The 27,850-nt window shown below is 38.5% G+C and overlaps 1 protein-coding gene across 30 annotated transcripts in view; it reads right to left on the reverse strand.

Moving 5' to 3' along the window:
* Positions 1-27,850, reverse strand: part of GOLGB1 (golgin B1) — an 85,416-nt gene that overhangs the window by 18,959 nt on the left and 38,607 nt on the right. For all 30 annotated transcript variants that reach the window (XR_010155312.1, XR_010155311.1, XR_010155313.1 and 27 more), the window contains 4 exons: positions 19,074-19,188; positions 16,405-16,478; positions 10,333-15,521; positions 7,262-9,173 (listed from right to left, as the gene is read on the reverse strand). Coding sequence is in view for 26 of the 30 variants with exons in the window: in XM_054682204.2 (XP_054538179.1) it covers positions 7,262-9,173; positions 10,333-15,521; positions 16,405-16,478; positions 19,074-19,188 (7,290 nt within the window). In the remaining 4 variants the exon portion in view is untranslated. The remainder of the gene's footprint in view (positions 1-7,261; positions 9,174-10,332; positions 15,522-16,404; positions 16,479-19,073; positions 19,189-27,850) is intronic.

A 27,850-nucleotide genomic window follows, 5' to 3' on the forward strand; every position in this document is an offset into this window, starting at 1 on the left:
GAGTGCTGGTAAAAGGCCTTTTCCCTCCACAAAGGAAATGAGAAGTCTTCTCTTGAAAATCTGACCAGCCCAAGAAAAACTAAAGATACTGAGATAAGGGCTACCAATAAGCTCAATAAGATCATCATGCAATGAAACTCCGTTGGTAAGTCCTACCCACAAGCTTTTAGACCCTCCCCTTAAACATGAAGAGTACATCGAGGATTAACCTTCACCTGAAGAATGGCTAACATTAAGGAAGGGAAGAAAACCAACTAGAGAAGGTAATTTAGAAGAGATTATCAGGGGAGAAAATGTAATGTACTCAAAGATTTAAGAGATAACATTGTAAATAAGAAACATTACAGCATAAATTAAAAATTATAAAGAAAAACTCATTATAAGAAAACGTCAAAAAACAAAACTACCACCATTAGCCTTAGAAAGAGAAGAAAATCTACCGGCCGGGGACGGTGGCTCATGCCTGTAATCCCAGCACTTTGGGGGGCCGAGGTGGGCAGATCACGAGGTCAAGAGATCGAGACCATCCTGGCCAACATGGTGAAACCCTGTCTCTGTTAAAAATATAAAAATTAGCTGGGCGTGGTGGCGGGAGCCTATAGTCCCAGTTACTTATTAGGCTGAGGCAGGAGAATCGCTTGAATTCAGGAGGCGGAGGTTGCAGTAAGCCGAGATCATGCCATTGCACTCCAGCCTGGGTGACAGAGCGAGACGCCGTCTCAAAAAAAAAAAAAAAAAAAAAAAAACAAGAAAATCTATCTATGAGACACAGAAAAAAAATCCTTAGAAATTAAGAATATAATGGCAAAAAATGAAAAAAATGTTGGAATCAAAAGACGAAGGTAAGAAAATCTTCCAGAAATACAGCAAAAAAAAAAAAAAAGGGAAAAGGTAAGAAAATTAGAGAAGCAATCAAGAAGGTCCTACATCTAAATAACAAACATTTCAGAAATAAGACAACAGAGAAAAAGGATAGAGGAAAATGGTAAAAAAATAATTCAATGAAATTTCCAAAAAGCTGCTAGTATGATTTCTTAGTTTCAAAGGACTAGTTAGCATGATGAAGAAAAAAAGACCTATACCAAATTATACTATCAAAAAATTTCAGAATAGGGGAGAAAGGGAGGGAAGGTGGGGTGAGGGGAAGGGAAGTGAGAAACAGATCACATACAAAGGATCAGGAATCAGAATAGCTTTAGACTTGTGAACCACATATAAGCTAAAAAGCAATAAACCAATGTCTTCACAATTTTGAAGGGAAATTATTTTCAGCCTAGAATTCTATATCCAGCAAAACTATCAATCAGATAAGAGAGATAAAAAGACATTTTCAATAAATTTACCTTCCACATACCATTTCTTAGGGATCTACTGAATGATTTATTCCAAGAAAAAGATGGCACAAAACCAAGAAAAGGAATACATAGAATAGACGAAATAGGAGATCTAATATAGGAGAAAGGTAAAGGGAAATATTCTGGGATAGAAAGGGTATCCTAGGAGTACAGGGCCACTGGTTGATATAGGAGCAAATCAGGTACTCCAGGAGAATTTTCTTCCTGAAGATGAAATTGATGGGAATAAACATCTTGAAAGGAGATGTGGACAAATGGCAGTAAATCTGAGGTTAAATTACATTAAGTACAAAGAAAACTAAGGAACAACAATAACAAAAACTGTTATTAATCTGGGAAAAACAGAAAGACTCAGGAAAATAAAAGTAACATGTCTCTAACGCTCTAGTAGCATTTGTAGTCATAAAAAATGTAACTCTGAATTGATTTAACCAAAATTAAAATTAAATTACATCAAGAAAATGAGGAAGGGGTTTGTATTAAAATGTGCACACACTGGCTGGGTGCAGTGGCTCACGCCTGTAATCCCAACACTTTGGGAGGCCGAGGCAGGTGGATCACGAGGTCAAAAGATTGAGACCACCCTGGCCAACATGGTGAAACCCTGTCTCTACTAAAAATACAAAAATTAGCCGGGCAAGGTGGCATGCACCTGTAGTCCCAGCTACTCGGGAGGCTGAGGCAGAAGAATCGCTTGAACCCGGGAGGCGGAGGTTGCAGTGAGCTGAGATGGCGCCACTGCACTCCAGCCTGGCAACAGAGCGAGACTCTGTTTCAAAATAAATAAATAAATAAATAAATAAATAAATAAATAAATAAATAAAAAGTGCATACACTAACAGGGTTTACTGTGAAAGCAGAGAGAGTACAGAGAGCTAAACCCTGTTAGTGTAAAGAAAATCAATAGTTGATGCAACAAAGAGCCAAAAATGCAATATAAGCATGATATTTACATACACAGGAAATACTGAAAGAATAAGCTAAAAGGGTTGAAAGCAAATTGCCTCAGAAGAAATGGGGTTGACGTAGTGCTACTCTTAGCTTTTCCCACCAAACATTGTAGAATTTAGTGACTAATTAAATATGGGTCATATAACTTTATTTTTAACCCAAACCCCAAAACATATTTTTGTTTTGATTTAAGGTAAAAACATATTCCTTTATGCAATCCACTCACTCCTCTAGTCTAGATACTAGACTAGAGGTATCCTAGAATGGACCATCAGAAAGCTGTGTGCCTGGGACTGCATTTTAGCTCCTTGGAGTGGTAGTTTTAGTGAACTGGACATAATTCTTTTGCTCTGCACTTACATTAAGGGACAGCTAAATAAAAACCCTAAAAAACACATTATTATATTTACTGTAGAGAAGTAATGGATGTTTCACAACTGCACAGTGTTCTCTTTATGGGAACACAGAAGAAATTTCTTACAGGCCTCAATACTTAAAGACTATTCTTGTCTTGAATAGGTGATTTTTCTTTCTCCTTTTCTCCTAGACTATAAATACTGCAGTTCATGCATGCGGTTTTCATTCCCTCTTTCTGATGGCTAATAGAAACCTCAGAGCAAACTATGGATCCCTCTTTCCAACACAGTACAGGATATGGTGACTTCCCCTTGGGACACTAACCTTACTCCTGGTTTGATCTTTTTCTAGCCTATCGTCTTTTTCTCCTCCTTCTCAGTCCCTTTTATTTTATCTTGAAAAATTGTTTATATCTTTATATGCTACCCCAAGTCATTTTCAGAATGAGGAGAGTATAGATAAATACAGGCACCCCTAGAGATATGTCATCTGCTTAGTCAGTTCTATGCTAAAGATGTACAAATAAGTATAAGACATGACACTTACCAGGAGTTTGCAATCTAATTGGGGAAATAAAAAATAGTGTATAGAAATTAAACATATACACACACACACACACACACACAATAAGGCAATATGGGACAAATGATAAGTAAAATACTAGGGAAGTACAAAGGCAAAAGACAATCAGGCAATCACGAAATGTAAGAAGAGGATTTGAGCTCTGGAATGACCTTTAAATAGTGGGAAATAGACACTCAAAAAAGGAAAGCAATTGGGAGAACATTTTGGCTGCTGATGATAATATGGGTAAGTAGGAAGTACCAGGTGTGATTATTGCATACTGAGATCAGTTTGGCGTGAATGAAGGGTATGAGTAGGGAGCAGTAAAAGGGAACGCTGGAAAGGTATGGATAAATTGCAGGGTCTTGGCCAGGTGTGGTGGCTCACGCCTGTAATCCCAGCACTTTGGGAGCCGAGGCAGGTGGATCACTTGAGACCAGGAGTTTAAGACCAGCCTGGCCAATATGGTGAAACCCCTTCTCTACTAAAAATACAAAAATTAGCTAGGCATGGTGGCGCATGCCTGTAGTCCCAGCTACTTGGGAGGCTGAGGCAGGAGAATTGCTTGAACCTGGGAGGCGGAGGTTGCAGTGAGCCAAGATTGCACCACTGCACTCCAGCCTGGGTGAGAGAGCAAGACTCCATCTCAAAAAACAAACAAACAAAAAAACAGGGTCTTAAATGCCAGACTAAAGGGGGTTTGAATACTAAGTCTATTCTAGAGATAGTACAACTTCTAAATATTTTTGAGTAGTGCAGTAATACAGTAGAGTTTCAGAAAGACTTATATGGCCATGGTCTGAAAATACTGGTGAGATGATAACATGGAAGCAACATTATTAGAACAGTTTAAGGGTAAAGTGTTAGAGCTTATCTTAGGATGTTGAAGATGGAAAATAAAAATACTTGAGGCACATTGTGAATAAAGGAGTGATACATCTTGATGGTTAAAATAAAATCACAGTTATGAGCATTTGGGAACAGAATAATATGACTCTGAATTACAGAAACACGAAAATAAAAAAGTTGGCTTGGCTGTAACTATCCAGCAGACAAAAATGTGCAAAGTTTAGTGCCTAGTGTTTATAACAGATAAGAATAATAAAGCAATTCACTGAATTAAACATAGTTAGCTAATTCAGAATCTACCCTAACAGCTCCATGAAAAAAGATTTTGACTTAGAAGATAATCAATACCAGCATATCATAAATTACAGCTTTGAGGCATATACCATCCTGATGAATAGAACCTTTTGCATTTACGGTCTGAAAAGACAGACAAAAGGCCAAGCTCCCAGGGCAAAGTCAGCTAAACTCAAATGATTTAAAAAATATAAACAAGTATGTGTATGTTGGAAGTAAAAACCATAACTGAACAGAGAGGCTTTGTTCAGATTACAAAAGGGGAAAGGCTGTCTATAAATATGGGATATTAAGTGAGATAGGAATGAATACAATTACCTACAATGAAAAGGAAAAACTCACTCTACAGTTAGGGGTAATAATCTTTTCACTAGAGCTCATCTTAAAAATTAGAATTTTCACTCTCCCTCTCCCTCTCCCTCTCCCCACGGTCTCCCTCTCCCTCTCTTTCCACGGTCTCCCCCTGATGCCGAGCCGAAGCTGGACTGTACTGCTGCCATCTCGGCTCACTGCAACCTCCCTCCCTGATTCTTCTGCCTCAGCCTGCCGAGTGCCTACGATTGCAGGCGCGCGCCGCCACGCCTGACTGGTTTTCGTATTTTTTGGATGGAGACGGGGTTTCGCTGTGTTGGCCGGGCTGGTCTCCAGCTCCTAACCGCGAGTGATCCGCCAACCTCGGCCTCCCGAGGTGCCAGGATTGCAGACGGAGTCTGGTTCACTCAGTGCTCAATGGTGCCCAGGCTGGAGTGCAGTGGCGTGATCTCGGCTTGCTACAACCTCCACCTCCCAGCTGCCTGCCTTGGCCTCCCAAAGTGCCGAGAGTGCAGCCTCTGCCCCGCCGCCACCCCGTCTGGGAAGTGAGGAGCGTCTCTGCCTGGCCGCCCATCGTCTGGGACGTGAGGAGCCCCTCTGCCTGGCTGCCCAGTCTGGAAAGTGAGGAGCATCTCTGCCCGGCCGCCATCCCATCTAGGAAGTGAGGAGCATCTCTGCCCGGCCGCCCATCGTCTGAGATGTGGAGAGCGCCTCTGCTCCGCCGCCCCGTCTGGGATGTGAGGAGCGCCTCTGCCCGGCCGTGACCCCATCTGGGAGGTGAGGAGCGTCTCTGCCCGGCCACCCCGTCTGAGAAGTGAGGAGACCCTCCGCCTGGCAACCGCCCCATCTGAGAAGTGAGGAGCCCCACCGCCCGGCAACCACCCCGTCTGGGAAGTGAGGAGCATCTCCGCCCGGCAGCCACCCCGTCCGGGAAGGAGGTGGGGGGGTCAGCCCCCCGCCCGGCCAGCCGTCCCGTCCGGGAGGTGAGGGGCGCCTCTGCCCAGCCGCCCCTACTGGGAAGTGAGGAGCCCCTCTGCCCGGCCGCCACCCCGTCTGGGAGGTGTACCCAACAGCTCATTGAGAACGGGCCATGATGACAATGGCGGTTTTGTGGAATAGAAAGCGGGGAAAGGTGGGGAAAAGATTGAGAAATCGGATGGTTGCCATGTCTGTGTAGAAAGAAGTAGACATGGGAAACTTTTCATTTTGTTCTGTACTAAGAAAAAATCTTCGGCCTTGGGATCCTGTTGATCTGTGACCTTACCCCCAACCCTGTGCTCTCTGAAACATGTGCTGTGTCCACTCAGGGTTAAATGGATTAAGGGCGGTGCAAGATGTGCTTTGTTAAACAGATGCTTGAAGGCAGCATGCTCCTTAAGAGTCATCACCACTCCCTAATCTCAAGTACCCAGGGACACAAACACTGCGGAAGGCCGCAGGGTCCTCTGCCTAGGAAAACCAGAGACCTTTGTTCACTTGTTTATCTGCTGACCTTCCCTCCACTATTGTCCTATGACCCTGCCAAATCCCCCTCTGTGAGAAACACCCAAGAATGATCAATTAAAAAAAAAAAAATTAGAATTTTCAGATTCTGGGTATGGGTCACATTTCAAAATGGAAAGCCTAGCCTTTCAAAACTCCATTTATTTCCTATTTGGCCTATTTTCCTACAAATACAAAGCCTTGATAGAGTTAACAGACTATCATGAAAGTGAAGACAGTAATGTTGCAAAGTAGAATCCCCTAACAAGTCAAGAGTGGTGGCTCATGCCTGTAATCCCAGCTACTTGGGAGGCTGAGGCAGGAGGACTGCTTGAGCCTAGGAGCAGTAGAATCCTGACAACCTGGCTTGGCTCATACAGTTCCAGTTTTTGCCCCTGAATCTTGGGAGACCTGGATTAAACTCCTGACTCCTACTAAAAGCTGTCAAATGTCAGCATTAGGAAGCCTCTTTAGCTTTTTCTCCCATTGGAAATGTTGGGTATTAAAAGGAAGTGGGTAAATGGTTCAGCCTGCAAATAAAACTTTACTAAAAAGTCATTTCAACTTATTTAAAGGAACTCTTTTTACGTCACTTTTTTTTACTTTTGACAAATTAGGGTTGAGTTACCCATGAGATGAACTGAGTCCTTTCTGCTCCAAATTCTACCAGATAATCTATTGCTAAATTGTAAGCAAGACACTAATTGATCCTTATACTTCACTGTAAGAAGGCACTAAGTGATCCTTTTACTTTCTTTCAGTTAAGCTATGACAAATTCTGGAAACATTTACACGTGTCTTTGTGTATATAAAATATATAAAACAGTTCTCCACCTCTTAGTCCTTTTATAACCAATGGAGAGTTTTGTGCCAAGGAAATTTCTGATTTTTTTTCTAATGGTATTGGCAGGTTTAGCAATTTAAATCATGTTTCTGTGCTTCTCTAAGACCAAACAGAACCTGTGGGATACATAATACTTTCCCTGCGTTCCCAAATAATATGTATAAGAATGTGTTTATCCTTTTCTATAAAAATAAATTTAAAGAAAGGTTCAAAAACTCTTAAACAGATCAGAAAGAAAGAACTAGCTACTCACTAGTCTGTCTCTGTCATTTTGGAGTGAAGACATAGCTTTTTTTAAACTCTGTACTTCAGCTGGGCTGGTGGAAGGCTGAGCTGCAGACCTCTGCTTCCCTTCCTCTGACTTTCGAAATTTCTCCAGCTCATTCCACAGGTGATCTCTCTCATTCTGCAGACTGGCCATAGCCTTGGAAAAGGACTGCACTTGGTTATAAGAATCTTCTAGTTGTGAGGACAAGTGAAGCAATTGCTCATCTTTGGATAGGAGCTGTTGGTTAAGTTTCTCAAGGTGAGACAAGCTGTTCTCCTCAGTGGAGTTCATTGAAAAGGCGGTTTCAGAAAGAAGAGCATCTCTCTCTCTGTTTAAGAGTCCCTGTTCTTTCAACTGTGCCAATTCCTTCAGACTGGCATCATATTTCCTTTTCAGTTCATCAAGTTCCTCATTGGCATGATCTCTACTATTTTGCAAGGAACTCATAGACCTTCCAAAAGACTGAATTTGTGCTGTGAGACCTTTATTTTCTTTGGTGACCATGAGTAATTTCTGTTCCATCTCCACCAGATCTCTTGCTAGCTCTGCCACTCTCTCTTCTGCTGTTTCAGTTTCATTTCTCATTATCCCTGCATCATGATGAAGATGCTTTAATTCTTTCTTCAGTTTATCTTCAATTTCACCTACCTTCTTGGCAGCTTCCTTTTGAACACAAACCAATTCTTCTTCCAGTTCTGCAATTCTCTTTTGAGAGGAGGAAAACAAAGCACTTAACCTCTGTACCTCTTCTTCTTTTACTTTTAACTGGGCATGATAGAGTCCTAAAGTACCTTCTTCTTGCAAGGCTGTTACTTGTCTTGTTAGCTGGGATATAGATACTTTCAAACTCTCAATCTCTTTAGATAAATCTTGTTTCTCTTCTTGTAGGGCATTAAAGGACCTCCGCAGATCCTCATTTGCTTCCTCAGATTCCTTCAGCTTTTCTTCTAATTTAGCATATTTATTTTTCAGCTCCTTATTTTGCTGAAGTTGAACTTCAAGAAGCTGCTTTTGTTGGCTGTCCTTTATTGTTATCACTTGGTTCAGGTCTTCTCTATATTGGATCAGTTCTGCATCTAGCTTGGCATTCTCAGAATTGAGATCATCCATATGACTTCTCAAGCCTCGTATTTCTTCTTTAAGCTTATTATTCTCTGCAGCAGCCTCTTGGATGAGTTGGTCTTTTTCCAAGATTACAGAGAGATGTCGCTCTTCCAGCTGTTGATAGTCACCCACTATGCGGTCTCGATCATTTTGGAGAGAAGACATGGATTTAACAAAGGAATCCAACTGTGCCTTTTGCTGAATGTTTTCCTTTTTGATGGTTTTCAGTGTTTCCATAAGCTGATTGGTTTTATCAACAGCCTTTTTGTTCTCCTCTTCTAAAACAATATTCTCCTCTTCCTCCTGGGACAGCAGGTTTTCCAGCTCTTTAATTTCTTTATCATGTTGCTGACGCAGTTCAGCAATAGCTACTTGGATTGCCTCTTCCTTGCCAGAAAGCAGGCTTACAATCTTTTGCTCTTTCATATTTATTTCTTCATGCAGCCTACTGGTCAGTTCTCTGGAGGCCTGAAGATCAGTCTCCAGTTGTTCATAACTGAACTTAGAATTTTGAATATCAGCCTCTTGCTGCCTTATGATCCCTTCCAAGTTTCCTTTTTGTTCCTTACATTTTTCTAAAGAGTTACTTAAATCAGTCAACTGGTCTTTGAGAATCTTAAGTTCTGATTCCAACTTAGCTAATTCATTCTGAGAACTGTGGTATAGGTGGCGTGTCTCTTCTAGCTGGGACAAAAGTTCTTTGTTTTCCCCCTGTAGAGTATCACAGACCTTCTGCTGAAGCTGGACCTCTGTCTGGGCCTTGGACTCCCAAATCTGCTTGTCATGTTCAAGCCTGAAACAGAGAGAAGGTCATTAGTTACAGATTTCAAGAAAAAAACTATGTTTCCCAAGGAACAAATACTATAACATGTACTCAATAGATTTACAAATGAATTAACATTCATAACAGGTGTTAAATATTTTACTGAAGAGGTATTAATTCTCTGCACCTACATGTTTATCTACTGAGTGCTATGTATTAAAGGTATATCATACTTAAGGGTTCATATATTTAAGTCATAAACTCCAAAATATGTCACTTATTTTAGTGACATGGTTTTCAACACTGAAAAGTAACATTTTCTCCTATTTTATTCTACTTCGCTCCAGACAAGCTAATGTTTGGCTTCTCTAAGGGATAATCTTGATATGAAAGACAGTGAGAAAATCTATTTTAGAACAGAAGGGTCCTATTGGAAGTAAGGAATACAAAGGATGAGAGACATTATTAGTTCTAGAGCTTAAAAAGTGACAGAAAATTGAAATTTGAGAAAAAATAACTCTAAGAGGTATATGCAGTATGAATTAATGTGGACTAAAGGAAGAAGAAAAGACGAGACTAGGCAATTAATTTGAGAGTACTGTGGTAAAAATCCAGGCAAGAGTAGTTGAAATGGAAATGAAAAGAAATACAGAGGCCAGGTGCAATGGCTCATGCCTGTAATCCCAGCACTTTGGGAGGCCGAGGTGGGTGGATCACCTGAGGTCAGGAGTTCGAGACCAGCCTGGCCAACATGGTGAAACCCCATCTCTACTAAAAATACAAAAAATTAGCTGGGCATGTTGGTAGGCTCCTGTAATCCCAGCTACTTGGGAGGCTGAGGCAGGAGAATTGCTTGAACTCAGGAGGCAGAGGTTGCAGTGAGCCAAAATCGTGCCATTGCACTCCAGCCTGGGTGACAAGAGCAAGACTCCATCTTAAACAAAACAAAACAGAAGTACAGAAATCTCTCAATAGAAAGATGGGAAGAGAAGATGTGAACTTTTCATGTTCATGCAGTTGTAGCAGGATTGTTGTTTGCCAAAAAAAAGTCAGAAGTGAGAGAGAATATATCTTCCATGGACATTTATGCCAAAATTAGTCCCATTGTCTAAAAGGAAACAGAAATAGTTTAGAGACTTTCTTTGCTTGAAGTTACCTCTGGAGGAGGAAAAATTCGCTACTCATTTACCTGGAAATGTTAATCTTTAATTCTTCCATATGGATGGACATCTGTCTAAGTTGATCCTTTAGAACACTGCAATTATCTTCTTTGAGTCTAATTTCTTCTTCTTTGGTTTGAATCGCATCACTAAACTTCCTCTCCCATTTCTTAGCTTCATCTATCACCCTGTCACGATCATCCTGGAGGGAAGACATGCTCTTAGTAAAGGCTGCAAGCTGGGTCACAGTACTGTCCAAGTTTTCCTGAAGTTGCTGAACTTCTTTGTCTTTCTTGTTCAAAGTAACCTGAATCTCTCCAATTGTCTCTTCCAAGTGGACTTTTTCTCTGCGCAAAGCATCCAGTTTCTCTTGCATATTCTTCTTCTCTTTCAGGTGCTTCTCTTCTACCTGTTCCAGTCTTCGCTCAAGATCTTCATCCTTTTGTTTCATCTGGCTTTTAACTGATTCTTTATTTGACTGAAGTTCCTTTTTCAACTTGAGATTGTCTGCTAGGACCCTTGCTGCTTCACTTTGAGTGTCATCTAGCAGGACTTTGAAGCTAGCTAATTCTGCTTGTGCCTTTTTGCGGTGTTCAACTGCTTGAGCCAGATTTTCTTTGGTTATTTCCAAATCTTTTTGAGATTCAGTTTGAACAAATTCTAGAGCTTTAACAGTTCTCTCCAGAGCACTAATTTTCTCTTGATACCTGATGCAGTCCTTCTGTAGCTGCTTTACTTCTTGTTGTTTTTCTTTTAACAGTTCCTGAAGTTCCTTTGCATGGCTTTTATTTCCGGGTTCTTTCTGAGCACCTTGTATTTTCTCCAAATATTCCTTTCGTATTTCTGATTCCACCTTAGTTTTTTCCTTGACTAACTGCTGCTTTTCTTCTTCCAATTCACTCACACACTTTTTAAGGTTCTTCATTTCAGATTCCAATAGCTCATTTTTTATTTGGGCATCTGTAACATCCTGACAGTAATTCCCAATGCTTCCATTAAGTTCTGCTAATTGATTCATAAGCCTCTCTTCCAAATCATCTTTCTCTTCTTCTGCTGTCTCCTTTAGTTTGGTAACTCTGGAGAGTTCTTCTTGGATTTGCTGATTTAACAGGTTCATTTTGGTTACTTCCTCCTGAAGCATTTTTAGTTCACCATCCTTTGTTGATATCTGACTCAGTAAGGTATTTTTCTCATTTTCTAAAGTCTGGCTAAATTCCTTGTTTTTCTGCTTCTCCTCCTCTAATCCAGCAATTCTTTCTTTGAGCTGATCAATCTGCTGTAGGTAGTTATTAATTTCATCATGTGCGCTGAAATCCTCACTTACAGCAGGGTTGGCACTCTTCGCTGATGGAATCGATTCTGAACATGTAGGTCTTGTGCTCATACTCAGAGAGTCTTGCTCTTCAGTCTCACCTGGTATAGACTGTGTTCCCTCTTCAGTGATATTCATTTGGTTATCATGTTTCTCGGTGGCCTCTAGGTTAGCTTGTTTAGATACATTACCTTCTATCTGATGCTTTAAATCTTGAACCTCTTCACTTAGAGCGTCTTTCTCAGACATTAAAGACTGAAACTTCTTAGAAAGGGTTTCATACTCCATTTTGACCCTTTCAAGTTCTTCCTTCATGCTGGCATTGGAAGAAAGAAGTGTTTCCATACAGTCTTTAGCTGTATCTCCTGCAGGGTGCACCTCTGCCCTAAGCCGGTCATTCTCTTCTTCCAGCTCTAGGATTTTCTGCTGTTTCGATTTAGCAAACTTTCTCATCTTTTCTTTCATTTCCTCCATTTCTTGCTCAGCTTCCTGCAACTGCTTTTCTGTCTCCTTCTTGTTTGCCTCTGTGCTTCTTAACTTGCCATACAGTTCTTGTTTCTCTTGCCTCACAGCTTCCACCACGTGCTGAATCCTTTCTGCTTCATTACTAACATTCTCATAGGACTGCAGAAGAATTTCATACTCTTTTTGTAGCTCCTTGTGTTTCTCTTGCCACTCAGTACTTTCTGCAATCTTAGAAGATTTCAAAGATTCAATTTCCTTCACTAACTTTTCCTTGTCTTCAGTAAGACCCTCTAGAGCTAGTTTTAGACTTTCACAGGAGCCGCTGAGACTCTGATTTTCCAATAAAGACCTGTCCATTTCTGTAATGAGTTTGTCTCTTTCTTCTTGAAGAAGAGCTAACCTTCCTAAGACCGTATCTTTTTCTTTATTTTGAGCAGAAACTTGGCTTTCCACATCTGCCAGAGACTTGGTGAGACGTTCAATGGTACCTCTGGCCAAAGACAATTCCTCTTGGAGACTTTTGTTTTCTTTTAGTGCTTCTTTTCGGGAAATAAGGGCAGCTTGCAGTTTCCTTTGTATTTGTTGCTTTGCTCTACTTTCTTCTCCAATCTCTTCTGGTTTTTGCTTCATTTCACAAAGTTCCACCTGTAGCTGCTTTATCCTCTCATCATGCTCTTTGGCTTGCATTTCTAGCTGTGTATGCAGAGCCTTAATTAAATCTTCTTGTTCTATTATCTCTGTCTGTATTTTAGTGAGAGCTGCTTCTTTCTCACTAAGTTGTCCAGAAAGGTAGCTAACGTCTTCTTCCTTTTTGCTTATGAGTTTTTGCAGTTCATCCAGTTTAGGTTGCAATTCTCTTAGATGTTCTAGGCCAGCAATTTGTAGTTGGCTGCTTTCCAATTTCTGCTGCAGGCTTTCTGCATGGACTTCAGCTTCATAGGATACTGTCTTTAGACTCTCGATTTCTAAACCCTGTTTATTTATCTGCTCTTGTAACTGAAATACCTCTTCTGATTTTTTAGTAAGCTCACTTGTTGTAGAACTAACTTTCAATTCTAACTCTACTTTCTCAGCCTCTATTTCCTTCAGCTGGGCCTTAATCTGGGCAACAGAAGTTCCGCCCTGCAGAGCACTCGCATCTTCAGAATGAGAAGGCCAGTCTGGGCACAAGTTGGACTCTAAAACAGGTTGAGTGTGATGCTGTTCTGTGGCTTTGAATAAAGGTTCTTCTAAACCTGGAGTGGGAGAACACGATTCCTGCTGGTCTGTGCTTGGGAGTTTTCTGTCTATGGATTCCCTTACTTGAATCTGGAGTTGCCTTAGCTGGTCTCCAATATTCTCATTTTCCTTGCTTTGCTCATCAAACTGTTCTTGCAAGCAATTATAGTCATCTTTCTGTTGCTTTAGCTCCTCCCTGAGATGTCTTTCTTTCTCCTGTGCCTTTTTAAGAATTGCCTTGCGGGAGGTTAAGGCTTCCTGTAGCTTCTTTTGAAGTTGCTCCTTTTCTTTTTCAAGGGCCAGTATCTTTTCTTCTAGTTCTGGTTTCCAGTGTTCACTACTACCTGTACAAGGTGGACTTATCACCACTGTTTCCTTTACAAGTGCTACGGAGTCCCCATCACTTGCATCCGTGTTACTTGTGGTTAACTTCTGGATAATTGCTTGGTTTTCACTGATTTCTGCTTGGAGCAAATCTATTTGGTTTGTTTTATCTTGCAAGGTCTGATTCATCTGTTTGACCAGAGCCTGGAATTGCTCTTCAGCTGCCAGCTTTTCTTCCAAATCCTTCCTTATATGCTGTAGTTCCACTTCTTTCTCAGATATTGTCTGTTTTAAATAAATTTCTATTTCTTGGCACTTAGAAGTCACACATTTTTCTGAGTATTCTTTGTTTTCTTTATCTTCTTCCACTTCTCCCCTCTCAGTCTCACTGAGTGGGATTTCTTTCTTAGATTCATCTTTCAAGTTGGCTAATTCTTCTTCCAATCTACTGACTCTTTGCAGAAGCTCCTTTCTGTTAATAAGAGCTGCCTGGAGCTTTCTCTTTCTCTGCTCATTTTCTTTCTTCAGAAGGTCAAATTCATGCTGAAGTTCTTCCTTACTTATTTGTCCTGCTGGGCTCATCTCATCATAATTTTGTTTAAGGCCAGAAGAAACTTCATTATCTTCTTCCACCTGCTCTTTTTTTGCTTCCTCAGCTCTGGATAATAAATTTAGCTGTTCTTTAAGAGTCTTAATTTCAACCCCAAGAGAAAACTTCTCTTCATTAAGCTGAACCATTTTCTCAGTCATACTAAAGCTGATTTCTGTCACTTGTTGATCCTTCTCCTCGATGGTTTGTTGGAGGGTTTCCACATCTCTCTTTTTCTCTAGTAAGAGCTGATCCATTTTTGCTATTTCAAGTTCCTTCTGTGAAAGAGCCTGGGACAGTTCTTCCACCTTACTTGAGATATGCCTTACACGTTCTGCCCCCTCAAGCACTTCACTTTCCTTATTTTGCAGCTGGCTTTGCAGGCTTCTTATCAGGGTACTCTGCTCAGAAAACTGAAGCTGCACATCATCCAGTTCATTCTGTAAAACTTCAATTTTCACATCTTTAGATTTGGCTTCTATGCTGAGACTATGGATCTGTTCAGTGAGCAGGTTGTCATGGGCAGTTTGGCTTTCATAATCAAGTCTTCTTTGCCTTTCTGCTTCTGCAAGGTTCATTTCCAGTTGCTTTACCTGAGCCCTCAATTCTGTTACCACGCTAAGTTCCTTCACCTGAGAGAGAAGCTGGTCTCTTTCTTCAGACAAAGCAGTGAATGCACTGCTGTTGTTGTCAGCATTTTTCTTAAACTCCTCTATCAACTGGTTTAGGTTGCTAATTTCCTTAGCTTTCTCATCTAAATTTTTCTCATAGATTTCTTGTGCTTTATGAAAGTTTAGCTCGAGCTCCAAAATTTGACTTTTTAACCTTTCCAACTCATCCTGATGACACTGACCAATATCTGGTACAGCAGAAAGGGATTTATCACCATCCTGCTTTGTTGATTTCAATTCTACTCCAGCATCATTTAAAGATATTTCCTCAGATGTTCTACTTTGATGTTCAGTGCTCGCCTGTTCTTTTTCAACTGCTGGAAGACTGCTCTCTTCATTTGGCATTAAGGGAAAATCTTGCCCTGTATCTTCAAGAAATACTTTCATTTTAATTGGAGCTATTCCCTCACCCTCCATCTGTTTCATTTCTTTCTGGTCAAGGACCTCATGATCTCCTTCCTCAGCCCTTTTTCCCTGGAGCTGTAATTTAAGAAATGCAATTTCCTCTTGAGCTTCTTTCATTTCCAACAATAAAACTGATAATTCTTTATGTTTCTGAGAAAATGTGTTTTCTAGAACATCTTGTCCACTTTCCTCAGCAGAAGAGCTCCTCTTGTTGGCAATATCAACAATGCTGATCTATTTTTAAAAAAGAAAAAAAAAGCTGTAACCAAATGTTTTATAACATTAAAAAAATAGCCCAACTAAAAACTTGTATTTCATCTTCTAAAACTTCAGACTTTTTGGTCAAAACCTTCTTTGTACCATAACACTGCTAAATCCTTTTAAAATCAGTTTGTATCTCCCAGCTGGACCTCCAAGGGCACTCTGCCAATCCTGCACTGAAGTCAAGCCCTATTCATAAGACCTAAGGAAATCGGGAATTCATTTTCTAGATATTCCTTACATAAGAAGCTTTTTTTCCTTCAGAATAAAACTCCTAATTGATTTTTTTTTAAAAAGTAAGCAGATACTTTTGCTAGGAAGCCACATTACTCCTCAAGGGCATGTATAATTCTATCACTGACTTACTGATTAGAAAAACACAGCTAACTAAACAAAACGCAGCTAACAATACTCTTAAATCAACAGAATGATACTAAGCAACCATACACTTCTTACAGTAATTTTCAGATTATTAAAAGGATCATTCTCCAAAGATCCCTTTTTATTTAATCTTAGTAAAACTATGCCAATCTTATCTAATCTCTTCACTGAGAAACTTTTCTGAGATGAACAAAGAAGTTGAGATAGATGATAACCCAGTATAAAAAAATGGGTTATCAAATCCCAAATTAGTAGCTACTGTATTTGTGTTGCTTTAGAACAATGAATTTTAATATTCAGAAACAAGTAACAATAAATGAGATATAATAATCATTATGAATCTCTTTAATAGATCTTACTCTATAGGTAATGTACTTCTCTGGCAACACTAGAAAATTACGGACGTATTTTCATATGAAGCTACCTTCTCTTAATCTAGCTCATGTTCTGGTTATATTAAGAACACATCACTTACCTCACTGACTTCTCTGTCTGCCTCCCCAGTTTTATTCTGAGCCTCTAGGAGAGTAATCTGAGAAGACAGTTTTTCTGAAAGTCACAAAATAAATATCTTTAGAAGATATATGTGGAGTGTGTGAAAAAACAGGATTGCAGGTGAAGCTATTTGAATTGTATGAAATAATTTTTTAAAAAATAAACAAAATAGTTTGGGAGAGGTGAAAGCCTTATTAAAGAAGTGGCAAGAGGATATGATTACATGAGATATAAGATAGAACAGTACTAGGTGATGATAATGAACCTGAATGAAGTATACTAAATAGTGGAAGGTTTGAAAGGAGAAGGATGCCAGGATGCAGGACATAAAGCAGCTATTTCTGTGGCATAATCTGGAACTTCTAGGACAATACATATAATTTATCCATAATCCTACTATGTTTGTAATATATATTTTGCATTAATATAGCACTTACAATGTTCTTCAATGTTCATAAAGATATCAAATTTTAGCACTAAAAGGGAGCTATCCTATCTCCTCAATGATCATATAAGGAAACAAAGAAATGACACAACCCGAAAGGTTACGCAGCTAGTTCAGGGAGCTGGGATTAGAATCCAAGTCTTCGGAGTTTTAACCCAAGTTCTGTGACAATGTGTATATATTGAGCATCAATATCAATATCCTCAAGAAGCTTATATTCTTTCTGAGAAGATAACACAGATACACCAAAGGAAAAAAATATATATATTTTTTACACTGTATCCAAATGTCTTAATGTGACATACAGGAACCCTCATGCTTTGACCCTACTAATTCTCTAACCTCCTCTTCTTGTATTGCCCCCTTTTTGTTCACTCTGCTCCAAAAACACTGGTCTGTTTTCTCTTCTGCAAACTTATCAAGTTCATTCACACCTGAGGACATTTGTACTGCTTTTTTCTCTGCCTGGAATGCTCTTTGCTTAGCCTCTTTGCATGGCTGTCCCCTTTTCATCATTCAGGTTTAAAGTCCTCAGAAAGGCCTACTCTCACTACTCCAATTCTGCGTTCCTCTTCTCCAGGGCATACTTGAAATACTCTGTTTTATTTTAAGCCTAATACTTATCATTCTCTGAAATTTTCTTATGTGTATAAACAGGTTTGTAGTCTGTCTTCCCCTCCAATATGTTCATAGCTATATCCCCAGCAACTAGAATAGTGCCTGGCACATAGGAAAGGCACCATAGATGAGACAAGGGAATTCAAGACAGTATATATGTTCAGACATTTCACAAGATTACTTGAAAAAGGAGTACAGTGGTAGAAATGTCAGTGCAAAAGGTGAGTTGAAAACAACATGACATACAAGGTAAAAGTAATCTATGAGGCCAGACACAAAAACCAATACAGAAAACCTTAAGGTCAGTGATCCCTGCAGGAAAGAGCAAAGGAATGGAACCCATATAATACCTCCAAACCATGTGAAGCCACATGGATAGGATACAGACTGTTTGCAAAACTGCAAAATAAGCATCATGGATAAGGTCTCAAAGAAGTGCTCTGAATGGGTTAAATAATGAGCTGAATTTGTGGTGTTCTTTACTTATTAGAAATAGTGGGAATCGTCTAATACAAGTGCATAAGCTTCCATTTAGATCTAAGTGGAAAACTGTAAAATGGTTAAGTTAGAAATACTGGCTCTAGAGTTTAATAAAAGTTTTACAACCTTTACTTGCTATTCATTCTCACTCCTAGATGATAAAGTGTAGTAGTCAGTTAAAGATGAATTAGATCAATAAAGCATTAACGACACGCTACTAAATCCATAAAGTCTACATGAAGCATATGATAAGTGGAAGGAGACACGTCTTCATTCTCACTAACTGTTCACACACAATCCAATAGGATAAAATGCTAAGTTCAGTTCAATCCAACAAAACTTTATTCAGTAGCCATTATTTGCCAGGTGGTATACTAGTTTTGGGTAAAGCAAAGATGGAAAAAAAAATGGCCCCTGCCCTTGAAGAGCTTATATTTAAACTTTGAAGAGCTTATAATATAGTAAAAAAGACAAACATATAAACAGATCATTTTAATACAATGTTAAAAGTATACAAGGATGTTATGGAAGCACAAAAAAATCATTTAACCCAACTTTTGGGGATCAATACCAAATTCCTGAAAAAGATAATGTGCTAGTCGAGGCCTGAAAGATGAGTAACAATCATCCAGACTAAAGGAAAGGAGCAGGATTCTAAGCAGGGTACAGTACGAGCATAAACCACTCACTCACAACATAGTTTCTACCTTTAAACCTTTATACTGATCTCTGTTACCTCATCCCACAAATTTATTACCAGAATGTCCTTTCTTTCTACATTTTACCTATTTTAAAAATCATCTTATTAAGGTCCTGTTCAAGCCATACTTCCTATAGGATACGACGACCATTCCAAAATGATTATGAGTTATTAAGAAATCCTGCAGCATGTATAGTCCACATTGCAAAATGTTATACTTATGTAAACACTGATACTATGCTCTAATTGTTTAATGTGTATTATCTTTGATAGTTACCAGCTCTATTATCTAAATCTTTATTATCACGGAATCAGAGAATTCTACATGTTATACATAATTAGTGATAAAAGTAGAGGCACTTGTGGGATAAGAAGACAGAGAATTATGGTTTTCTTTTATACATACCATTCTCAGCTTTCAGCTCCTCCAGCTCTACAGAACTAAGGAGCAAGGCTCCCTTTTCATTCTCTAGTTCTACCACTCTCTTCTGCAAAGAAGCAATATTCTCCTCAGTGACTGCCTAAATTGTAGAAAGACAACAAATTAATGATTCTCCAGCAGAAAATTCTCACACTAACGCCCAGATAGCCTCCAGCATTTTTGTCTTCTAGAAGTTCTCCAGCCATGAAAATACTTTAAAAATAACATCTACTTATCTGCCTAGGTAATCTTTGAAGAAAAGTGTTTTATCTAAAGATTTAGAAAAAGAAATAAAATATTTCACACAAATATCAAGTTCATTGGCTTTTAAATTTAAGATTGAAGCCTGGATTACAAAGATAGAAATCCCAAGTCTATAGCATAAGAAAGAACATTTTCAGGTTCACAAACAAATAGTACTAAAAGATTAGATTAATGTCACCAAGTAACATGGTCTCTCTCCTGAAGGAGAATGAACATGAAGAGAGGTTCCACAAAGAGGAATAGAGGCAAAGGAATATGTACCTCTTAAGAAAGGAAGAAGATTTATAAAATTGTTTTTTGTTTTCCAAGTATAATAAAAATTCCCTTGGCTTAATTTATACATCCAGAATTTTTGGTTTTCCTAAGGATAGGCATATATCTAATTATGTCACATCTTTAGTTTTATGTCTTTGTATATATTTTTTATTCTCCATGGATATTATTCTATAAAATTTTCATACAATTGTAGAATTTTTAAGCCATGAAGGTCTTTACAGCATATTTGACCCCGAAATCTTCATTCAATGTTTAAAATAAATAGCAAGGGATGAATTTAGGGTTTTTATGGCTTTTATCTTGAGGGAAGTTCCCAGTTTGCAGTATGCAGGGCAAGTAAAATTCCAATAGAATAGCCACAGATATTTCTGGCTTGAAGAATGAGAAGAGTTTGGGACAAACATAGCTGCCAGGATGTGAGGAGGGAGATCGGAGAGAAGAAAAAGAGTTAGGAAGGAGGAGCCCTGAATTCTGTGTATAAACTTAGCTGAAATTTCTGACTGAACAATGGCACAATGTATTTGTTGGACTGACTTAAAGCAGCCCAGCTAAGGCAAAAATAACTGAACTGAGTTTTGATGCCTCTGTATCATAGGCCAGAGTTTGGGGTTTGAGTCCAACTTACTGTCTGATAAAAAGTAATTGAAATTTTAGAAATAACAAAATAGAATCTTGAGAACAAAACAAGACATCCAGAATTCAAAACAAAACCATTCACACATAAAGAAATAGGAAAGAGTGACCCATTCTCAAGGAAAAAAAATGTAATCAACAGATTCTAGCCATAAAATGATGCAGATTTTGTAAGTAGCAAACAAGAATTTTAATAAAGAAGCTATTATATCTATGCTTAGGACATAAATGAATATGCTCATAATGAATGAGAAGAAAGGAAATCTTAGTAAAACAAACAAACAAAAATAATGAACCAGTTTGAAATTCCACAACTAATAAACATAATATCTGAAATGAAAATTTCAATGTGATAGGCTTGACAGTAGAATATAGACGACAGAAGAAAGTCTTGGTGAATTGAGGATGATAAATCAACTGAAATTATCCAATCTGAAGACAGAAGAATAAAAAAATTGAAAAAAAAAATGAATACAACCTCAGGGACATGTGGGACAATATTGAAAGGTTCAATATACGTGTAATTGGAGTACCAGAAGAGACGAGGGACAGAATGGGAAGAAAAAATATTTTAAGAAATGGCCAAAAATTTCTCAAACATAACGTTATATACGTAAGAAACTCAACAAAAGCAAGCAAGAAAATGACAAAGAAAACTATAACTAAGTACTTCATAGACAAGGATAAAAGGAAAGTCTTAAAATTTCCATGGAAAAATGATACTTTACATACAGAGGAACAATAATTCGAATGACTACTGACCAATTGTTAGGGAAAAAATATAGGCCAGAAGAGGGAAACACCTTCTTTAAAGTACTGAAAGAAAGGCTGGACACAGTGGCTCACGCCTATAATCCCAGCAGTTTGGGAGGGCGAGGCAGTTGGATCATCTGAGGTTGGGAGTTCAAGACCAGCTTGACCAACATGGAGAAACTCCGTCTCTACTAAAATACAAAATTAGCCAGGCGTGGTGACTCATGCCTGTAATCCCAGCTACTCAGGAGGCTGAGGCAGGAGAATCGCTTGAACCCAGGAGGCACAGGTTGCGGTGAGCCGAGATTGTGCTATTGCACTCCAGCCTGGGTGACAAGAGCGAAACTCCATCTCAAAAAAAAAAAAAAAAAAAAAGTTCTGAAAGAAAAATTGTCAATCGAGAATTATAATATCCAGTAGCAAATATCATTCAAGAATAAAAGTAAAATAAAGACATTTTTAGATAAGAAAAAAACTAAGAAAATTTTTTCACAGACAGACCTATACTATAATATTATGGGTTGTTGTAGAGGCTGAAGAAAACAGTATCAAATAGATATCTGATCATCAGAGAGGAAAGGGCATTACAAATGGTAAATATGTGGATAAATGTTAAGGTCAATATTTTCCTCTTAATGTCTTTCAAATATATATAACCATTTTAAGCACAAATATTAAAATTGTGTGCTGAGGCTTATTACTTTTGTTAATATAATACATACAACAACTGTGGCATAACGAATAGGGTGAGGGTATATGACTATGAAGATTCTACCTTTTAAGTGAAGTAGTACAGTATTAACTCAAGAACACTGAAAATTTATGGATATATGTTGTACTTCCTAGAATAACCACTTAAAAAATTTTTGTAAAAAGATACAGCTCAATACCCAATAGATGACTTTTGCTTCTGCTAAAGACTGAGTAACATGGAACAGATTTAACCTCCTACCTGAAACAATAACAACCAAAACCAGACAAAATAATAAAATAATCATTTTCAGAATACTGGATATCAAGCAACAAAGGATAATTATCTCTGAGAGAGGCAGAAAACAAAGTGATCCCTAAAACTGACCAAGCTTCATGCCTTAAGAGAGTTTTCAGGCTGTGGTCCAAGAAGGGGGAACATAGGCTGAGCCTGGTAGACTCCCTAAGTTCATGAGACAGAGCTGACAGTCAAGAAAGAGCAAGATGGCTGCAGTTCGCAGAACAGAATACCAGATGGGAAAAAGTCACGTAAAGAGAAAACCCTGCAGATCTGCAAAGGGACTGAACAAGTGTTCGGTGAAGTACAGGGCAGGACATGAATGTGAGGAAAGCATCCAAGGCTATCTGAACTACCCCTACCTATCTGAAGAGATTAAAGAATAGCACTTGGTGCTCACACAAAACCCGGAAGTGTCAGTTATATAGCCAAATGTGAAAAAACACTTCTCAGGGCATTGAGTAGAATACTCTGCAAGGTCTTGCCTCAGGAGTATGGAATGACTGAGCACTGATTCGAACCCTCCTAACAAATCAAAGCAGCAGGATCTGAAAGGACCAAGTTTTTTTCAAAGAATTTAACTGAGTCCCATAAAAAAAGCTCCAAAATATGTTAACAAAACAAATATAGAAACAAAGGAGAATCACTTGAACCCCGGAGGCAGAGGTTGCAGTGAGCTGAGACTGCATCAATGCACACCTGCCTGGGCAACAGAGCAAGACTCCATTTCAAAAAAAAAAAAAAAAAAAAATTAAAAGCCCATTAATGAGTTTTGGAACAACTTCAGGTAATCTAATATAAATGTAATTGGAATTCCCAAAGAAGAGTAGGGAGTCAGAAAAATATATATATTTGACTAATTCACGGCAGAAAATCTTCCAAAACTATAAACACAGAGATTGAAAAAGCTCAATGAACCCCAATCACAAGAAACATGCTATGTCAAGGTACATTATAATTCAAGTACTCAAAAACAGTGGTAAAATCCTAAAAGCAGGCAGGAAAAAAGAGAGAGAAGCATGACAGCAGATTTCTTATTAAAAACAAAATGCAAGGGCCGGGTGCAGTGGCTCATGCCTGTAATCCCAGCACTTTGGGAAACTGAGGGGGTGGATTGCTTGAGACCAGAGTTCGAGACTAGCCTGGCCAACATGGCAAAACCCCATCTCTACTAAAAATACAAAATTAGCCAGGCGTGGTAGCGGTTGCCTGTAATCCAAGCTACATGGGAGGCTGAGGCAGGACAATCACTTGAATCCAGGAAGTGGAGGTTACAGTGAGTTGAGATTGCGCCACTGCACTCCAGCCTGGACGACACAGTGAGACTCTGTCTCAAAAAAAAAAAAAAAAAAAAAAAACCAACAAAGAAAACAAAATGCAAGAAAGAAGACAGTAGAGTAATACACTTAGAGAAATGAAAGAAAAAAAACTTTCAATGTAGAATTCTAGTCAGCAAAAAATAATCTTTCAACAACAATGGTGAGATAAAGATGTCTTCAGACAAAAAGTGTTATTAGAACCCATGACTGGCCAGGCACGGTGACTCACACCTGCAATCCCAGCACTTTGGGAGGCCGAGGCGGGTGGATCATGAGGTCAAGAGATTGAGACCATCCTGGCCAACACGGTGAAACCCCGTCTCTACCAAAAATACAAAAACAAAACAAACAAAAAAATAGCCAGGTGTGGTGGTGGGTGCCTGTAGTCCCAGCTACTCGGGAGGCTGAGGCAGGAGAATCACTTGAACCCGGGAGGCGGAGATTGCAATGAGTCAAGATTGCACCACTGCACTCCAGCCTGGTGACAAAGCGAGACCCCATCTCAAAAAACAAAACAAAACAAAACAAAAACAAACAAACAAAAAAACCCATGACCAGCAGACTTGCACACACATCCACGTACACACAGACACAAAAATTAAAAGAAGTCCTTCAGAGCCAGGTGCAGTAGCTCACACCTGTAATCCCAGCACTCTGGGAGGCCAAGGCAGGAGGATCATTTGAGCTCAGGAGGTTAAAACCAGCCAGCCTAGGTAACTTAGCAAGACCTCATCTCTACTAAAAGCAAAAAAAAAAAAATTAGCTGGGTAGCATGGTGCATGCCTGTAGTCACAGCTACTCTGGAGGCAAATGTGGAAGAATCGCTTGAGCCCAGGAGGATGAGGCTGCAGTGAGCCATGATCATGCCACTGCACTGTAGCCTGGGTGACAAAATGAGAACCTGTCTCTTATTAAAAAAAAAAAAAGAAAAAAAAAGTCCTTCAGATAGAAGAAAAATGATACCAGATGGAAATATGAAGCCAGGGTTTGGCAAACTTTGGAGGCTTCCATAAATAAAGTTTTATTGGAACATAACCACAACCATTTGTTTACCTTGGCTCTATGTCTGTTCTCACTTTACAATGGCAGAGTTGAGTACCTGCAACAAAGACTGTATGACCCACAAAGCCTAAAATATTTACTATACATAAAAGGATTGGCAATCTCTGATCTACCAACGAAGAATGAAAAGTACCAGAAATGGTAACTGCAATGGTAGTTAAGATTTATTTTCTTATTTTAATCTCCTTAAAACATAAACATAAATGCTTTATATGTATTAGCCAAAAACTGTCCAAAACCCAAATTATCCATCAATGAGTCAATGGTTACACAAATTGTGCTGTTTACAACATACTCAACAATACAATGGAATGAATTATTACTAAACAAACATTAGGATGAATCTCAAATAAGTATGCTGAGGAAAATAAGCCAACAAAAGTGCATATACAACTTATATAAACTTTTAAAAAATCTATAATGACAGAAAGCAGATCAGTGGTTGTCTAGGTAGGGAAAGATGTGAGGGAAAAGATTAAAAGAGGACATGAAAAAACTTCTAGAGATGATGAATATGTTCATTTTCTTGATAGTAGTGATGGTTTTATATGTCATCAAATTGTTCTGGGTGCTGTGGCTTATACCTGTAATCCCAGCACTTCGGGAGACAAAGGCAGGAGGATCACTTGAGCCCAGGAGTTAGTTTGAGGCCAGCCTGGGCAACATAGTGAGACCTTGTCTCTACAAAAAAAAAAAAAATTGCCAGGCATGGTGGCACATGCCTGTGGTCCCAGCTATTCAGGAGGCTGAGGTGAGAGGATTGCTTGAGCCCAGGAAGTTAAGGCTATAGTGAGCTGTGATCATGTGACTGCACTCCAGCCTGGGTGAGAGAACAAGACCCTGTTTCAAAAAACAAATGAACAAACACACAAAACCCTCTTTAAACTGTATACTTTTAAATGTGTACACATTACTGTATGTCAAGTATACCTTTTTATACTTAATAGAGCTGTTTAAAAGAAAAAGTTGTCAATAAATGAAAATTAAATTCAAGAAACTTCTAATTATTGAATAGAAGGCAGGAAAAAAGAAGAAGGGAAAACAGAGGGGAAAAAACAGAAAGCAAAATGGTAGACCTAAATCCAATCACATCAATAATTACATTAAAAGGACTAGGCACTCCAATCACAAAGAAGAGAAGAAATAAAAAAGTATAACCCAACTATATGTTGCCTTCAAGACATTTACTTCAAAGAAAAACAAGTTAAAAGTAAAAGGATAGAAAAGAATATACCATTCAAGCAATAAACATAAGACAGAATTATTTTATTAATGCCAGATACAGAGAAATGTAAATAAAGAAGTATTACTACAGATAGAGTAACATTTTGTAAGTGAAAAAAGGAACATTTTATTGAAAAATAAATGTGTATGTACTAATAACAGAGATTCCAATTACCAAGAAGCAAAAAATGACTACATTAAAAGGAGAAACAGACAATTCCACAGTCATAGTTGGAGATTTCAACCCCCTCTTAGCAAATGTTTCAATAACCAGACAAAAGTCAAAGACAAAGATAACCTGAACAATACTATGATCTAAGTGCTATTTGTAGAACATTACATCCAGTAACTACAGAATACACACTATTTACAAGTGTACAAGGTATGTTCACCAAGACACCATATGCTGTGTCATAAAATAGGTCTCAATAAATTTCAAAGGATTGAAGTCACATAAAACATATTCTCTGATCATAATGAAATTATATTAGAAATCAGTAAGATATCTAGAAATAAAACCAAGTATCTGGATATTCTACAACAACGTGTTTATTTAGAACACACTTCTAAACAATCCATGGTCAATGAAAAAATCACAGAGAAACTTAGAAAAATGTTCAAAAACTGAAATGATTAAAAAACCACAACATAACAAGCTATGCTTAGAGGGAACTGTGTTAACTTTAAATGTTCATATGAGAAAAGAAGACTTGAAATCTTTGATATAAAGTTTCACCTTAAGAAGCTATAAAAAGAAGAGCAAAGTAAATCCAAGTAAGCAGAAAGAAATACTAAAGAGTAGAAATCAATGAAAATGAAAATAATCAGCAACAGAGAAAATTAACAAGACCAAAAGTGGTTCTTTGAAAAGATGGGGGAAAAAAGCTGAATAAATTCTAGATAGACTGATGAAGAAAATGAAGCACAAATTAACAACAGCAGGGATCAGCGCTTACAGGCATTAAAAGGATAAAAAGTAAACATTGTAACCAACATTATGACAAAAATAGAACATCTTCAATGAAATAGACAAAACCCCAGGAAAAAAAAAAAAAAAAAGCCCAAACAAACCAAAACTAGCACCGGGTGGAAAAAAAAAAATCTTATTATTAGCCTTATATCTGTAAAGGAAATTCAATTCATTATCAAAACCTTCCTAAAACTCCAGACTCAGATGGTTTCATTGGTGAATTCTTTTAAAAAAAAGTATTTAAAAAATTATTTTCAAAAACCGAAATAATACCAATCACATACAAACTCTCATAAAATAGAAAGAAAGGAAACACTCCCAGAAAATAGAAAAGGGAACATATTATGAGGCTGCCATACCCTTAATACCAAAACCTGATAAAGATATTATAAAACAAGAAAACTGTAGACTAATATCCTTCATAAATAAGAACACAAAAATCCTTCACAAAATATTAGCAAATCAAATTCAGTACTATAGAAAAAGGATAATACAGTTAACTCTTGAATATGGGTTTGAACTACATGAGTTCACTTATATGCACATTTTTTTCAACAAATGTATTGGGGTTGGGTGTGGTGGCTCATGCCTATAATTCCAGCATCTTGGGAGGCCAAGGGAGGGGGATTGCTTGAGTTCCAGAAGTTCTATACCAGCCTGGGCAACATGATGAAACTCCATTTCCACCAATAAATAAATAACAAACAAACACATAAAAATAGCCGGGCATGGTGGCATGTGCCTGTAGTCCCAACTACTTAGGAGGCTGAGGCGGGAGGATCACTTAAGCCCAGGAGGTTGAGGCTGCAGTGAGCTGTCATCACACCACTACACTCCAGCCTGGGTGATGGAGTGACTGTCTCAAAACAAAAAAATAAGTAAAATTTTAAAAAAAGAAGAAAAAAAAAAGGCCAGGCGCAGTGGCTCACGCCTGTAATGTCAGCACTTTGGGAGGCCAAGACGGGTAGATCACCAATGGTTAGGAGGTATGGTTAGGAGTTTCAGACCAGCCTGGCCAACATGGCAAAACCCTGTCTCTACTAAAAGTAACAAAAATTAGCCGGGGGTGTTGGTGGACACCTGTAGTCCCAACTACCTGGGAGGCGGAGGCGGGAGAATCGCTTGAACCTGGGAAATGTAGGCTGCAGTGAGCTGAGATCACACCACTGCACTCCAGCATGGGCAACAGTGAAACTCCATCTCAAAAAATAAATAAATAGAAAAATTTTTAGGAGGATTGCTACAACTAGACATTTGTTATTACTCATAGAAG

Source organism: Pan troglodytes, chromosome 2, assembly GCF_028858775.2.
Source record: "Pan troglodytes isolate AG18354 chromosome 2, NHGRI_mPanTro3-v2.0_pri, whole genome shotgun sequence".
Taxonomy (NCBI): domain Eukaryota; kingdom Metazoa; phylum Chordata; class Mammalia; order Primates; family Hominidae; genus Pan; species Pan troglodytes.